The 14,190-nt window shown below is 31.8% G+C and overlaps 1 protein-coding gene across 1 annotated transcript in view; it reads left to right on the forward strand.

Annotated features, from left to right (window-relative positions):
• The window catches only part of LOC112455104 (adenylate cyclase type 2), a 42,565-nt gene extending 28,405 nt beyond the window's left edge, over positions 1-14,160 (forward strand). Inside the window, exons 7-19 of the mRNA XM_025016810.1 lie at positions 5,327-5,454; positions 6,658-6,816; positions 7,275-7,407; positions 8,680-8,750; positions 9,008-9,113; positions 9,190-9,248; positions 9,577-9,747; positions 10,139-10,376; positions 10,570-10,733; positions 10,829-11,066; positions 11,558-11,812; positions 12,092-12,209; positions 12,410-14,160. Coding sequence (XP_024872578.1) covers positions 5,327-5,454; positions 6,658-6,816; positions 7,275-7,407; positions 8,680-8,750; positions 9,008-9,113; positions 9,190-9,248; positions 9,577-9,747; positions 10,139-10,376; positions 10,570-10,733; positions 10,829-11,066; positions 11,558-11,812; positions 12,092-12,209; positions 12,410-12,675 — 2,106 coding nt within the window. The 3' untranslated portion in view covers positions 12,676-14,160. The remainder of the gene's footprint in view (positions 1-5,326; positions 5,455-6,657; positions 6,817-7,274; positions 7,408-8,679; positions 8,751-9,007; positions 9,114-9,189; positions 9,249-9,576; positions 9,748-10,138; positions 10,377-10,569; positions 10,734-10,828; positions 11,067-11,557; positions 11,813-12,091; positions 12,210-12,409) is intronic.
• Positions 14,161-14,190: the final 30 nt, after the last annotated feature.

Raw genomic sequence — 14,190 nt, forward strand, 5'->3', positions numbered from 1 at the left:
TGTAAAATTTAAGGTTACGCGCAGAAAAATGATTGTGAAGAAAAATGTTGCATTCTAATAGGACAGGAGATAAACTGAATCTAAATACGCAAGATGATGAGAAACATAGTTTGTTTCATATCGTCACGTACATTTTCACTCGTTTTTTTTTCGATTTTCCGCAAACTGCGAAAAAAGAGTAGTTTTAAACTTAAATTGATATAATAACAACCTAATAAAGCTATGGAGGGAGACAGAGTCCTATACAATATTGTGCGCCCTTGTGTTCATAATCGGATGCCGCTTTATATTCTTTCTCTTGGTAAAGAAAAAGCACAAACTTCTACGTTACGCTACGTTAGCGCGGAAAATTGCTTTTAGAACGACAATAAAACACAATGATTAAGCTTGAGTTTGTTAATTCCCGAGTTCTAGAGAAATCGGTGTTTTGTCAGCGCCTTTAGAGTAAGTAAAAAACTTATAATCGCTTTGTTGAAATATCTTTGTAATATATATATATATATACTTTTAACAGGACTTACAGCGACTTTTCACGTTTGATAGAATGTAAAATATTTTCATCACGAATCAGTACATTTAAATTTATATGAATAAAGAGGGACGCTCAATATATACACTCCATCTCCCATCTCCTTCCAGAGCTTTATTAGTTTGCAGCTATATTAACCTAACTTATAACTACTCTTTTCGCAACGGAAAATCAAAAGAACGAGTAAAAATGATAGCATAAAATAAACTATGTTTCTCATCTAGCTTTTTTAAATTCAAATCATCCTATTAAAATACAAAATTTTTTTTTACAATTATTTTTTTTACTTTAAAAAGAGGATTTATGCGATATTATGAAAATTTTATCTTTAATTTTTAATTTTATTATTAAATATTTTGTTAATCAATACGTTTACTTTACATATTCAATTTTGCATGAAATTTGATTTAATAAGTGGTTTCAATGTTATTTGCACCAATTGTTAATTTTTGGTTGCGTTAATATTTATCAATTTCCACCGTTCTCTTTATCAGTTCCCTATTGAAAATTATATTTGCAAACAAATCAACATTTCGACATTAGCTTTGGTAACTCATCAAAGCTAATATCGATGAACAAATACGCAGAACATATACATTTCCAACGAGAGAAGAAGGTCAAAGCATGAAGCCGCAAGCGGACGGATTTTAAAACTCGAGTTTCATTTATTTTTCAATCCGCTCTCGCAACCGCAACATTGCTACCGCCACCACCGTTATCGATCACGAGATTTTAGGAATTGTTTATAAAGCTGAACATTTGCTCGAGGAGAAAGCTCCGGGAAACTTGCTAAATTTCGTTTGCCGTGGGCCAGATTGCAAACGCCAAGGCCTCCAGCTTTACGGCGTCGCATAATTCGCTTTTATAGCGGCCGGAGGGACTTTACGGCGTTACCGGAGCGCGGCATGAATCCAACAATATGATCCAGCGCACGCTGTGATCGTCTCGCAAAACGTCTTCCTTTTACCACGAACTTGCGAATGTCGTTCCCGCGCTAGTTAACCCGCTGACCGAGCGGGAAAACCGAGCAACTGACATACACAGTTTGGATCACTCGACTCGTTTACCTTGAGCAATTATTTGCGGTTTGTCGGTTTTATATGCGATTCCAAATTCCAACAACGCCCGCTTCATGGATAATTTTGTATATATATTGATTTCTGATGAAAACATTTTACATTCTATCAGCTGAAGAAGTTCCTGTAAAATACAAAGTTCATACAGGACAGCTTTTTTTAGTCACACTAAAAAAAGCTGAGGTGATTTTGATATATCCCTTAAATTACTTGAAATATTAATAAATATATTTATTTATTATATAGATATGTAAAAGTAAAAAAAAACTTCTAGATCGCCATCGTAATAATGACGAGGACATTGCATGCTGATCGATGATGAGAATTATGCGAATAAATTCCGCATTCCGTCTTAAGGAATCTCATAGTGTTCACGTCATATTAGTAGTGGTTATTTCCGTAATCTTTTGATCGACAGAAAAACAGAGTAACAAAATTTTTCAAATTTAATTTTGTCCTGCCGGCTAAACTCGAATTTATCGACGCTGATTTCAGTCTCAGATACGCGCAACACATAATAATCTTATACTCTCCGTAACTTCTTCTTTCTTAAATTACGTGTAATGCCATGTAATTGTCGAGTTTCGGCAATAAATTGTAATCTGCGAACAACAGATTGTTCCACGTTGTAGTAGAAATTATAGGAGAATCTCATTACAAAGTTATTGCAAAGTTATTACGTAGTCGAAATCTTTTAAGCCAAATTTATGTGCTGAAATTTTGCCATGTTTCCTTATGCAATAAAAAATTGAATAAAATAAATGTCGTAAGAATCTCATAGATATAGTGATATTAATATAAAAATATTTTATTCTTAAAAGAATTTAGAAGATTCACTTTTTATTTTTAACTTCACGATTTATTTTTTAGTATAACTGCAGTAATTGCAGTATAATAAAAAAGATTACATTTTGAAAGCTATACGTCGATATAATTTTTTTAAATTCAATTTTAAATAGAGAACTGTCGAATAAATTGACAATAGAGACTCTATTGTGTCAAAGTTATTACCATTCGAAAAATTCAATCAATTTGTAAAATCGGTCCGTAAAATCAAATACAAAAGCAATCATATTCTGCAAACATTTTTAATCTAAACATACTTTTGCAACAGTTGGAAACATTTATTCACAACACGTTTCGCAAAGTTAAACGTAGTATTACGGTCAATATAAATTGTAATTGTAAATTGCAAATTGTAAAAATAATTAAGAGCCCGAGAGAACAAAAAAGTTAATCGTTCTAGAATTTCTTTATAAAAATCTCTGTGTGAAAATAAATGAAATATTGTTTTATTGATATAATATTAAATAGTAATGATAGCAATAATAAATCGAAAATATCTGGAGATGGTTTTGTATTTTTTTTTGTTTGCTCGATATGGCACTGGGAACAAGTAGCAATCTAATTTCTTTCGGTTTGTATAATAATTCTCGTGGTAATTCTTTTGATTGCTCAATAACATTCTACTGATAATGAGTTTCACGGTCCACAAAGTCGGATTAGATAAGAGAAGGGAAAAGGTAGAAAATCGGGGAAGAAACGTCACATAAATACACGAATAAATTAATGATGCGGAAAATGAAGGAGGAAGACAATGCCTTTACCGGCGACAAATTTCTTATAGCTTCGAATCAATCGTTATGTCAAAGATAACATCGGAAAGTAATCCTTTTTGCAATTTTTCTTACAATCTCGTATTAATTCCATGTTTTATCGATATTTGTTACAACAAAACGCCATCTTACGCTTTGTAAAATATTATTCGGCAATTCGAAATTTATTTGTTTCTACATTTATTAAAGTAAATCCAAGAGAAATTCTACCGAGTTTCTTCCTCTCAGATTCTGCGAAATATCTCCGCAGCTGCAACAAAATTAAAGTCTCGCGACATTAGACTTGAACTGAAGTCTTCTCGGATCAGTTATCTGGAGTATTCTCCAGAGTGCTTTAGACGGTGGAAACTGGATCCTCCTTTTTGAACTCGATCTGATATTAGGTCCCAACTAAATCGGATCTTAATTAGCTCAATTAAGGTCAGATCAAGCTCAAGTGTCAGATATGAATATAAGTTAGCTGTATAGCGCGACATTTTTTTTTATATATAACGATGTAACACAAGCCGAGTAAACTTTCAAGTTTCATTCTTCATATTTTGAATCTTGCGAAAGTATTTTATCGCAATAAGAATAGCGGCATACGTCACATAGACATCGATAGATGTTTTCGAACTAGCTTCCGATTTCTCGCGCTTTTGCTTCTGCCTCGCGCGCCGTTCGCAATTGAATTCGGGAAATGTGCGATATTTCGCGACAGGCAAACAACGATGCCGCAGATGGAAAAACTTTATTCCATTTGTGCGTGGGTGAAATATATACGATGCTATCCAAAGCTTCGACGGGAATGCCTCTGTCTACTCTTTGCCTTTCTAGCATATTTATCTTCGCAAACATATCGCCGCAGAGATATTTCGATCTATCCGAATAAGGAAAAGGAGATAAAGCAATAGACTCAAAGAGACTATTAATGAACAAGTTTTACAATATGCTCTCATAATTAATAACTTTTATGGTAAAAATAAATATTTATAATAAAACGCCGATATGCGGAAAATAAAAGAATTTATTGGTACTTAATAATACATATTGTTGCACACGCATAAATTATCCAACATTTGCACGCAACCTTAATTAAATCGGTAGTAAAATGCTAATTAAATGAATATTGCAATGAATAAAAACGACGTTACGTAGGTGATCAAAATTTATAAATTTTCATATAAATGCTAATGGATGGCTTACGCAAATGGAGTATTTAGATACCGCCTTGAAACTAATCATAATTGCGATATGAAGAATTATGGATCCTGTTTTGACGATTTATATCAATAAAGGGCTGCTACAACGTAAATTTATGTGGAATTATTATTATTTCACGTTTCGCGTTGTAATAAAAATTCTTGCGTTGAATAAAATATGAAGACTATATCACATAATAAGAATATAAGGTATGTAAATTGCATGGAATGTAAATATACAGAATATTCTGTAAAAATTACTGAAGGATTAAATATGATAAAAATAAAGAAAAATTACAAAAAAGTACATAATTCCTTAGTCTCTCTGCTATCTTAATTTTCCGCTTTCTGTAATTGTCTGGAGTTAAATAAAATTAATATTTTCTTTAGGGTATTTAACCCTTAAGACTCCAACGTCGAGCTAGACTCGACATGAAATTTTTATATATACTCTCTTCTGTATCTTTTAATTAAAAGTATATTTTATGTTTGTTATATGATTCAACATCATTTATACTATATCAATATTTTATTTTGTATAAAGTTGTGCAGTTTAGCTTGCTACCTGGGTAAATATTTAATAAATTTCAATTTTTGGCGTCTAAATTTAATACGAGAGGAAATTGCTTCCTTTCCTATGAAAAAAAAGCCTAGACTTATTTATTCAGAAAAATGCTTCAAGCAATATCATACGTTATTAAAGTTTAAACAAGATGTAATAAATGTAATAAATTATTTCTTAAATATAAAGTAATATAAAGTATTGATTATAAAATATTCAATATATTTTTTACTTGTTATAAAAAATACACCTAAAATTTTTATTGCAGAATCTTTCTATTTTTATTTAAAACTGGCGGAGCAAAATGTGAAGTTTGTTACAGAGCGCAAAGGGTTGATAATAAATTAATTCATGACTTTCAGGACAATCAGTGTATGAGGATCAAAATTTTGGGCGACTGTTACTATTGCGTTTCCGGGCTTCCGGTTTCCCGTCCGAATCACGCTTACAACTGTGTAAATATGGGACTGCAAATGATTGATGCCATCAGGTGAGGGCCAAATGAAATACTAAAATTACATTTACTAACGAGCGCGTGCTCGTTAGTTACATACGCTTTTCTCTATCTATTTTTCTAAATTGTTGCCTGGAGCTTAATAGGATGAAAAAAGGAAATATAATTGCTACATTACTTTATGCGCAAAAGAGTTTACAAAAAAAAAGGAAACTCTTTATGAAAGCATTGCACGTAGAATATTGCGTAGAATATATCATATTAATAAAGTTCTTTCTTCTTGCTTCTCATTTTTCTCCCATTCAATATGTACAATGACGCTAATAATTATTAGATAAAGAGAATATTTCAGAGCTTTTATAATTATAAATTAATTTGCACAGTACTAATGATTTCAGTAACTCACTCACAATGAATCGAGGAAAATTATGAAGAAAAAAATTTGAATTTTATTCGAAATTTGAAATAAAGACGAAAGTAGGAAAGCATATATAATATCTTTATATCAAATTTCTATTATTCTATAGCTATAACATCATCATCAGTAGTTGAAAATTTAACACTCTCGCATACCTCTGCTCAATCGTGTATTACGCTTTAATAATCACAGGACTTGTGTGTGCTTTGTCGATGGCATCGTTCCCGGCATCGAAATGGATTGCTCATCGGTGATTAGAGGATTATAGGATTAGTACAATACCGCATAGTTTATGTGTAGACATTAATTACAGAACAATATATGGATCAAAAGCCCGGCCAACCGTTGCTTATTATCCTCGATAGTTTTAAGAACTCTATTCTTAAAAACGTATGTTCATTATTTTTCAATATAACATATTTGTCATTTTATTACACTCTATTAACGATCTCTTGTGTATCGAGTTAAAAATTACTTCTTTTTTGTAATTCTTTGAATTGGCACTTAAATAGTCTCTAAAATTAATTCTAATTGCTATATTAAATAAAGATTGCTCTTTTTGCCAGATTACACATCGCGATCAAATAATTTTTTAAAAAATTTTAGAATTTACGTAAATTTATATTTTTTTTCCCGTAATATATTAGCATTTTTATCTCAAGTTTACACCGAGCCTACTGTTTCTCAACAAATAGAATCCAAGATTGGATAATTGTTAAGTTTAACGGATGGTGTGCAGCGAGAGAGTGTAGGAGCGACAAGTGCACGTATAAAAGCAGGGCAAATGAGAGTATTCTCGAATTGTATCTCGTCGCACGTAGGTTTGTCCGCGAGGCCACCGGCTTTAACGTCGACATGAGGATAGGAATTCACACAGGGAACGTGCTGTGCGGAGTACTCGGTCTGCGGAAATGGCAATTCGACGTGTGGAGCGACGACGTGACCTTGGCCAATCACATGGAGAGCGGCGGTCTGCCAGGGTAAGACGATTCACCCCACTGTGGCTCTGTCAATCTGTATTCCTCTCTATGGTTCTCACCTCTACCGCATTGCAATACGTACAATTCTACCGTAGATTATGTGCAGAACAAATTACTCTATCACTTTCTGCGGAATACTGAACGTTAGCATTTGAGAATGTTGGCATTTATTTTTCTTGCGCAAAAAAAACACAAAAAAAAACACTGATATATAACAATTTATAACTCTTTGTCTAACTAATTTTTATTTGTATGGTGCTTCGAACTTGCAAAAAATACAGGCTACTTTTATTGTTGCATAATATTAAATATAATTATAATGCGATTTTGATGCGTCTTATTACGAAGGACATTAATGATCGCTCTTTTTTACAATAATAAATTATTTCACGTAAACAATTAGAAAATAATTATTTTTTAAATTCTATTACAAAGAATTTTCTTTTTTCAATTTTAAGGAGGGTTCACATAACAAAGGCTACTTTACTACAACTGGGCGATCGGTTTGAGGTCGAGCCAGGCGACGGAGGATCTCGAGAGAGTTATCTTGCTCAGCATAAGATAGAGACTTTTCTTATCGTGCCGCCCCAGGTGAGTAAAAGCTTGCTAAAAGTCCATTATCGCTTAAAATGTTTTCGCAAAAACATTAACATCCGCTCGTCGCCTATTCAGATTCTTAATTAGGAGTAGTACTGTTTAACTCGTGCTGCTTAATTCTCCACTTTACGGCATCGCCGAAGGGAAAACACAGACATCCGATCTATCCTCATTTGCTATAGCAATAAACATTTTATCTTCATCGGTGCTAATTAAAGAGATTGAGGGCGAAAATCAAATTAAAGAGCAATTTGTCGTAGCAGTAGCACGTAATTTATATTTAAAAAGAATAATTACTTTTTAGATTGCTTCATAGAATGTGTTTTTCTCACTGGGGGAAAACAAATATAAATAATGTAATATATTTTGCGACGTAAAAATTGCTGAGAAAATTATGCGACTCTTAAACACATTTTTTTGTATATCGTAAACAATGTTAAATAATTTCTCTAATATCCGAAAATTTTTACAATCTAATTTGTCTATTTTATTATATAATTGTTAGAATTTTATATTTTATAAAATGATGTAAATGCTCTTTAACTTTTTGCAAAAAAGAGCTCAAGCAAACGAACAATGGCTTGCTTCATGAAAAGGAACAGAAGATCCGCGTTAATACCATCAATTAATCTACCACAAAGTGATGATAAAGTTCACCCATGAAACAGGAAATCCGAGTAAATTAAGCCGCGTCTTATTTCTACATAAACGAAGTTGGGATCGTAATGTTCCGTTTATCGCCTCAATAAATATCTCGACAGAAGCTCGTTAAAAACTTATTTAAAAGCTCGCTAAATCGCGCTTTCCCTTCCGCGTATTTATTCACGTCTCTTTATTTTTCGGAGATGCTTCTTTCTTCCGAATATAGAAATTATAATTGTATGAACTTAATTTTCTTCCGCGTAATGAAAATCCTTCATCTCGAGGAGAATTCTTCATTGTAATAACTGAAACTTCGCTTTTATCGTAGAAACATTTATATTATACTTTGTGCAAAGACACGTGTTTAATATCAGTGACAGTGATTGATGGTTGCTTGAAATTCATTCGTTAAATCTTCCATTAAGGAATTCTCTCAGATATTCTGTAGATAATCTTTTTGTGAAAATAAGTAATTTAATCTCATTTTTTTAAATATTCAAAATAATATTTTCTGACAAGAACTTTAACACACACACACACACACACACAGTTGCGCGTTAAATAGAGAATTATATCTTGATGTCTAGGAAATGTAAATTTTTTTATAATTTTTACTTTCCATAGAAAAATCGAGAGGAAAATGGAATGGAAAACGGTGGAAATCGTATACTGGGATCTGGACCAGTACCTTCCAGGTATGTTTGTTACATAACTTTGTTTAATTCGTACAGTTCTTGTCAAATATTAACATTTATGCAAAAATGTCAATTTAATGTGAGTCGCAACAGTAACATTATAATAAAAAATTTTTAATCTAAAGCTTTAATTGTTAATGTATATTTTTAATTTTATGATTAATTAAATAGAAAATTGATAAATAAAATAAAATAATAAACTAAATGATAAATAAAATAAAAATAGAATAAAATAAATGATAAATATTTTATAATAGATCGAGACCTAGTAGCAAAATGACGAAATACGTGGAATGTTGGGGTGCCGACAAGCCTTTCGCTAATATAGCGGAAGCAACCTTAGCGAAAAATATTGGCCTAACAGTAAGCTATTATTTATCTATTTTTCTATAAATAGTTTTAACAAAATAATTAAAATATACTTATTTTATTTCGACAGAGCATCGCAATGATCGAATCGAATCTGTTGGCAAACAATTCCAACTGCTTTGATACACAGTGAGTGTACACATGATACACATATAATTACTTAAATTATATCAATATCATATCAATTAAAAATTTAGAAAATTATGCATTTGACATTGCGTTAATATCACGCAATCGAGTTTAATCACTAATGGCTTAATGATTTAATAACAATTATATCACTCTTCTGTCCGTACATGGTATGCATGTTGCTATTATGAAAATTGATTAATCACTTTAATATACTTTTTAGAATAAATATAATTTTTTAAAGCGACAGACAAGAATCAAGCTCGTATTAAGTCAAATATGTAATTTACAATATAGAAATTTTTTCGGTTTTTATGTATAATGTTAGACACTGGTGCGGCGGAAGTGAAGGACTTTCGCCTTTTACTTATTGGTTCAAAGAGAAGAATCAAGAGCAGCTGTATCGAGAGCAAAGGGATGAGCAATACCTTTGGTACGTTGTGGCCTCCAATGTGGTTTACACAATGATGTTCTGCATTCAAATCATCTATCTACCAAGGTGAATTACGATTTAATCGAATATTTGATATTTGAGTCAGTTAATTCTCTTTCTCTCTCTCTTTACTCTATCACTCTAATATCTTAATGTTATTATTTGTAAAATTAATATCAATATATTTTTACAAAATAAAATTATTGTCATGTGACTTATCTTTTTAATATAAAATAAAACTGTTATATCATATTATATCATAAAATAAAACTATTATATTGTTAGTATTTATTTATCTAATTAGGTACCTTCTTTTATTTATATAATTCGATTTAGCAGTCTTAAATTAATGAAATGTTTTAGCAATTAAATTATCAATCTCTAAACGTAAACAAATGAAAGGTATATTTCTATTTAATAATAATTTAAAAATCAATTTTGTCTTTTATTTCCACAGAAGCATTATAGTTTACGGTTGCTTCGCAGCTGGTTTAGCATCCCTAATTATATTTGCCGCAATTTCGTGGTTCAGTGGAAAAGCTGACTCTAAAAATACTGAAGAAACAACGAATCAAATCGCGCTTAGCCGCGGTATCAGAATAACTGTGTATTTGATAACGGCACTATTAGCCATCGCATCATCAGTCATTAGTCTGATCGAAGTTGATCTCAATGCCGAACACAATATTATACCAGTGCGTATGTCTTAAATTATTTGATAGATTATTTCACATGTTATTTTATTTAAAAAAATATATATAGGACAACATTCAGCAAATGCTTTTTCATGCTTAAATAAATCGTTATTACACTTAAAATCTAAGTATTGGCATTAAATCTAGAAATCTGATTAATATTAATATTAAAAATCAAAATTAAAATTTCCAGGTGTATATATATTCTCCAGTAATAGCGTTAGTAGTTGGCTGGACACACTTGAGAGTCGATTTTTTGTTGAAGCTAGGCGTAATGCTTCTATCCGTTGCCATAATACTCGTGATCTTCTCTCAAGCACCGGTAATCCAACTGTATTATGACAACCCTGACGCTAAGTAAGTGAGGCGCTCTGAAAATTCGAGCGATGCATGTATTATAAATCGCAAGCTCTGGAAAGTCTTGCAATGTTACGGAAGCTACATTTTCGCAGGTTTTACGGCGTCCATTACCTAATGCAAGTGGGATATTTACTGGTTCTCGTCAGCCTGATACTTCACATTCTCGACAGACAAGTGGAATATACATCCAGGATGGATATTCTATGGAAGAGCAAGTTGATGGTCGAGCAGGACGAAGTGGAAACCATGAGAGGCATCAACAAGATTCTCTTGGAGAACATTCTTCCAGCGCACGTGGCTGATCATTTTTTAGCTACAAGAGCTATGCAGGTCAGCTCTTAAAACTTTGATGTTCGGAGTTATTTTCCTCGTATAATATTTAATAAATTAATTCACTAAAAAGTGATTATCTTGATAAATCTAATTTATATACCGTAATTATTGAAATTTGCACTTTTCAATATTAATCATGACACATGATAATCGATAAGCATTTAAATTGATTATATGTTATTCGCATACAAATGTACTTATTAGTAATTTAGTAATATGCTAATTTGATACTCGCATCGTTGCACATGCATTATCCACTTTGATCCACGCAAGTACTGTATGTTAATTTTTTTTTAACACTTATTTAAATACATTCAGAAATTATTTTATATAGATTGAAATATGCAAAACACAATTTGTAGCTCTTTTTTAAAAATTATTTAATATTTTGATCATTTTCACGCGCACCTATATATTTTCTTAATAATACAAATGTATAATGATTGAAATAAAAGAAAATTAGATAATCATTGTCTTCTAACTAACAGGAACTCTATCACGAGAGATATAGCAGCATCGCTGTAATGTTCGCGTCGATTCCGAATTACAAGGAATTTTATGACGAAACCGACATAAACAAGCAAGGTCTCGAGTGTCTGCGTCTACTTAACGAGATCATTTGTGACTTCGACAAGCTCCTACTCAAGCCGAAGTTCTCGGGAATCGAAAAGATCAAGACGATAGGTAGTACTTACATGTTAGCATCCGGTCTGAGCCCAGGAAAGGAGGACGGTGATGGCAAGGTAAAATCATAAAATTAAACTCTAGAGACAAAATTAACTTATCTGATTTCTTGAGCAACTTGTTCTGTTTATAAAGAAATTTCGTAATATTTAATATAAATATTTATTCTTCTTAATCTAATTTGAAAAGCCAGTTGAATAAATATCTGTAATTTTGCATAAAATAACATGTACGTGTGTATGTGTGTGCGCGCGCGCGTTGAAAAAATTTTTAATTATTTTTTTATTCTAATGAAGAAAATTGTCGAAATAATATCATTCTTTATCCGTTTTATGTAGGATCTACTAAAGCAACGAGATCATAATGTAATTGTACTCGTCGAGTTTGCCATCGCGCTTATGACCATTCTGGATCAGATCAACAGGGATTCTTTCCAGAGATTCAAATTGAGAATAGGTAGGACTTATCACTAACGCTATTATTGTTAAATTCTTTTTACCAAAATATTTTTTTATATTTAAACATTTTTAATAAGAAATAGAAGTATTTTAAATAATAAACAATTGCGTAATAAATTACATATATATTCTTGTCAATTGTCCCTTTAGCTCTCTCTGTGAAATAAATAAATGATCAAATACTTATGTTAATCGCAGGCTTAAATCACGGTCCGGTGATAGCGGGCGTTGTAGGTGCGCAGAAGCCGCAATATGACATTTGGGGAAACACGGTGAATGTGGCTTCCAGGATGGACACTTGCGGTGAAATGGGCAAGCTCCAAGTCACCGAGGACACTGCCAAGATCCTCATCGACGCCGGATATGAGCTCGTTTGTCGAGGACCGACATACGTGAAGGGCAAAGGAACCCTTACCACGTACTTCGTGAAGACACCCTTCGACGATAAGGGGGACAGCTATTAGCAATGAATCGGAATGGTTTAGATAATCATACTTTATCTTGTGATCGAGAAAGATTTTTTTTCCATTATCGATTCTTATGGGTCTGAATACCTCACGAAAAAGTGTGAAACGTTGCAGAGAATAGAATTTCGTTTAAGTCGCTTAAAAAGATGATCAAAACCAAGTAATTTCAGAATTTTAACGATTAGTCTATCTGTGGATGTTTACTCATTTAACTCGTAAAATAAGATCTTAACTTCGCTGGAAAAAGTTACATCTTTTTTATCGTTTAACTTAAACATTGAAATATTTGTAATGTACTCAATATAATAATAATTTCATTCTTTGCTGTTCGTTATGTGTTAAAAAATGAATAATGATACATGTGCGATAAGAATGCAAATGTTTAGAATTACTATAATCTCTCGATGTTTATTTGTTGTATTTAAAAGAAAGTGAGAAAGTGGCATAAATAATAATTATTTTTGGGAATTAGAAATTTTATGTATCAAACTTCAGAGACAAGGCAAATGATGATTTTACATACATGTTTTTTTACAAAATATACCACAAGATCGTTGCGAAAAAATTTGAAACACCGACTCAATAAACTTTTAACTTATGACAAGTAATAATAAGTATCGTTACAACGTACCTGTTCAAGTAGATTATCTGTATATATACAATATATGTATATCTTCTTCATAACATCTTGGCAGATGTGTCGTGACAATTGTTCAGCTTTGATAATAGCTCATGAGTTCTAATGAGAAAGTAAATAAGCACAGTAGTTTTTGTCCTTGCTCTCTGTGTTTTATATTCTGCCGCTCATTATGGGAGCTGTTGTTGCACTTTATGCAGATTACGAATTTAAAATCCATTTATGCGGGATGAGGGATTGAACCCGAGAAATTCTTCCGGGAAATCCGTCAATTACGAGTCCGCTGTCACGTCCCGGACATCTCATACACATATACATAGACATGCCATAAATTATGTTCCTAAGAAAATTGAATTTATTTCATAAAAGCAGTATGAAATGTATACTTATTTTATTGATTTGACCAATCATAATAATTTTAGTTATCAAATAAATTTATTTTTCTTAGCAACAGAATTTGTAACACAACTATATGTACATAAATACATACTTGTATATGATTAATTCTTTTTGAGAGCTACGACAAATCAATTTCGACGGACAATCTCCATTGAGAGAAACAACGAGAATGTCTCAATCAGTCTCGATACCTAATATATATACATATCCAATATACGATATTGCTTTATACGGCCAGCATTTACTTATTATCTGTCTTCACAGTTCGAAAATATTGCGAACATGGCTATGTGATTAAAAATACGATTAGAAGTTCATCCCGATTGTCATCATTAGAGGATAAGGAACATAAGTTCCGTTTTACAGAATGTTAATAAACGTTTAATTATTTATAAATAATCAAATTGTTCTTAATTAAATATCTAAGTTTGTATAAAATAAATAAAAAAAACTATGTGATTTCTTTTAAATACCAA

Source organism: Temnothorax curvispinosus, unplaced genomic scaffold (assembly GCF_003070985.1).
Source record: "Temnothorax curvispinosus isolate PA1 unplaced genomic scaffold, ASM307098v1 QBEX01005835.1, whole genome shotgun sequence".
Classification (NCBI taxonomy): domain Eukaryota; kingdom Metazoa; phylum Arthropoda; class Insecta; order Hymenoptera; family Formicidae; genus Temnothorax; species Temnothorax curvispinosus.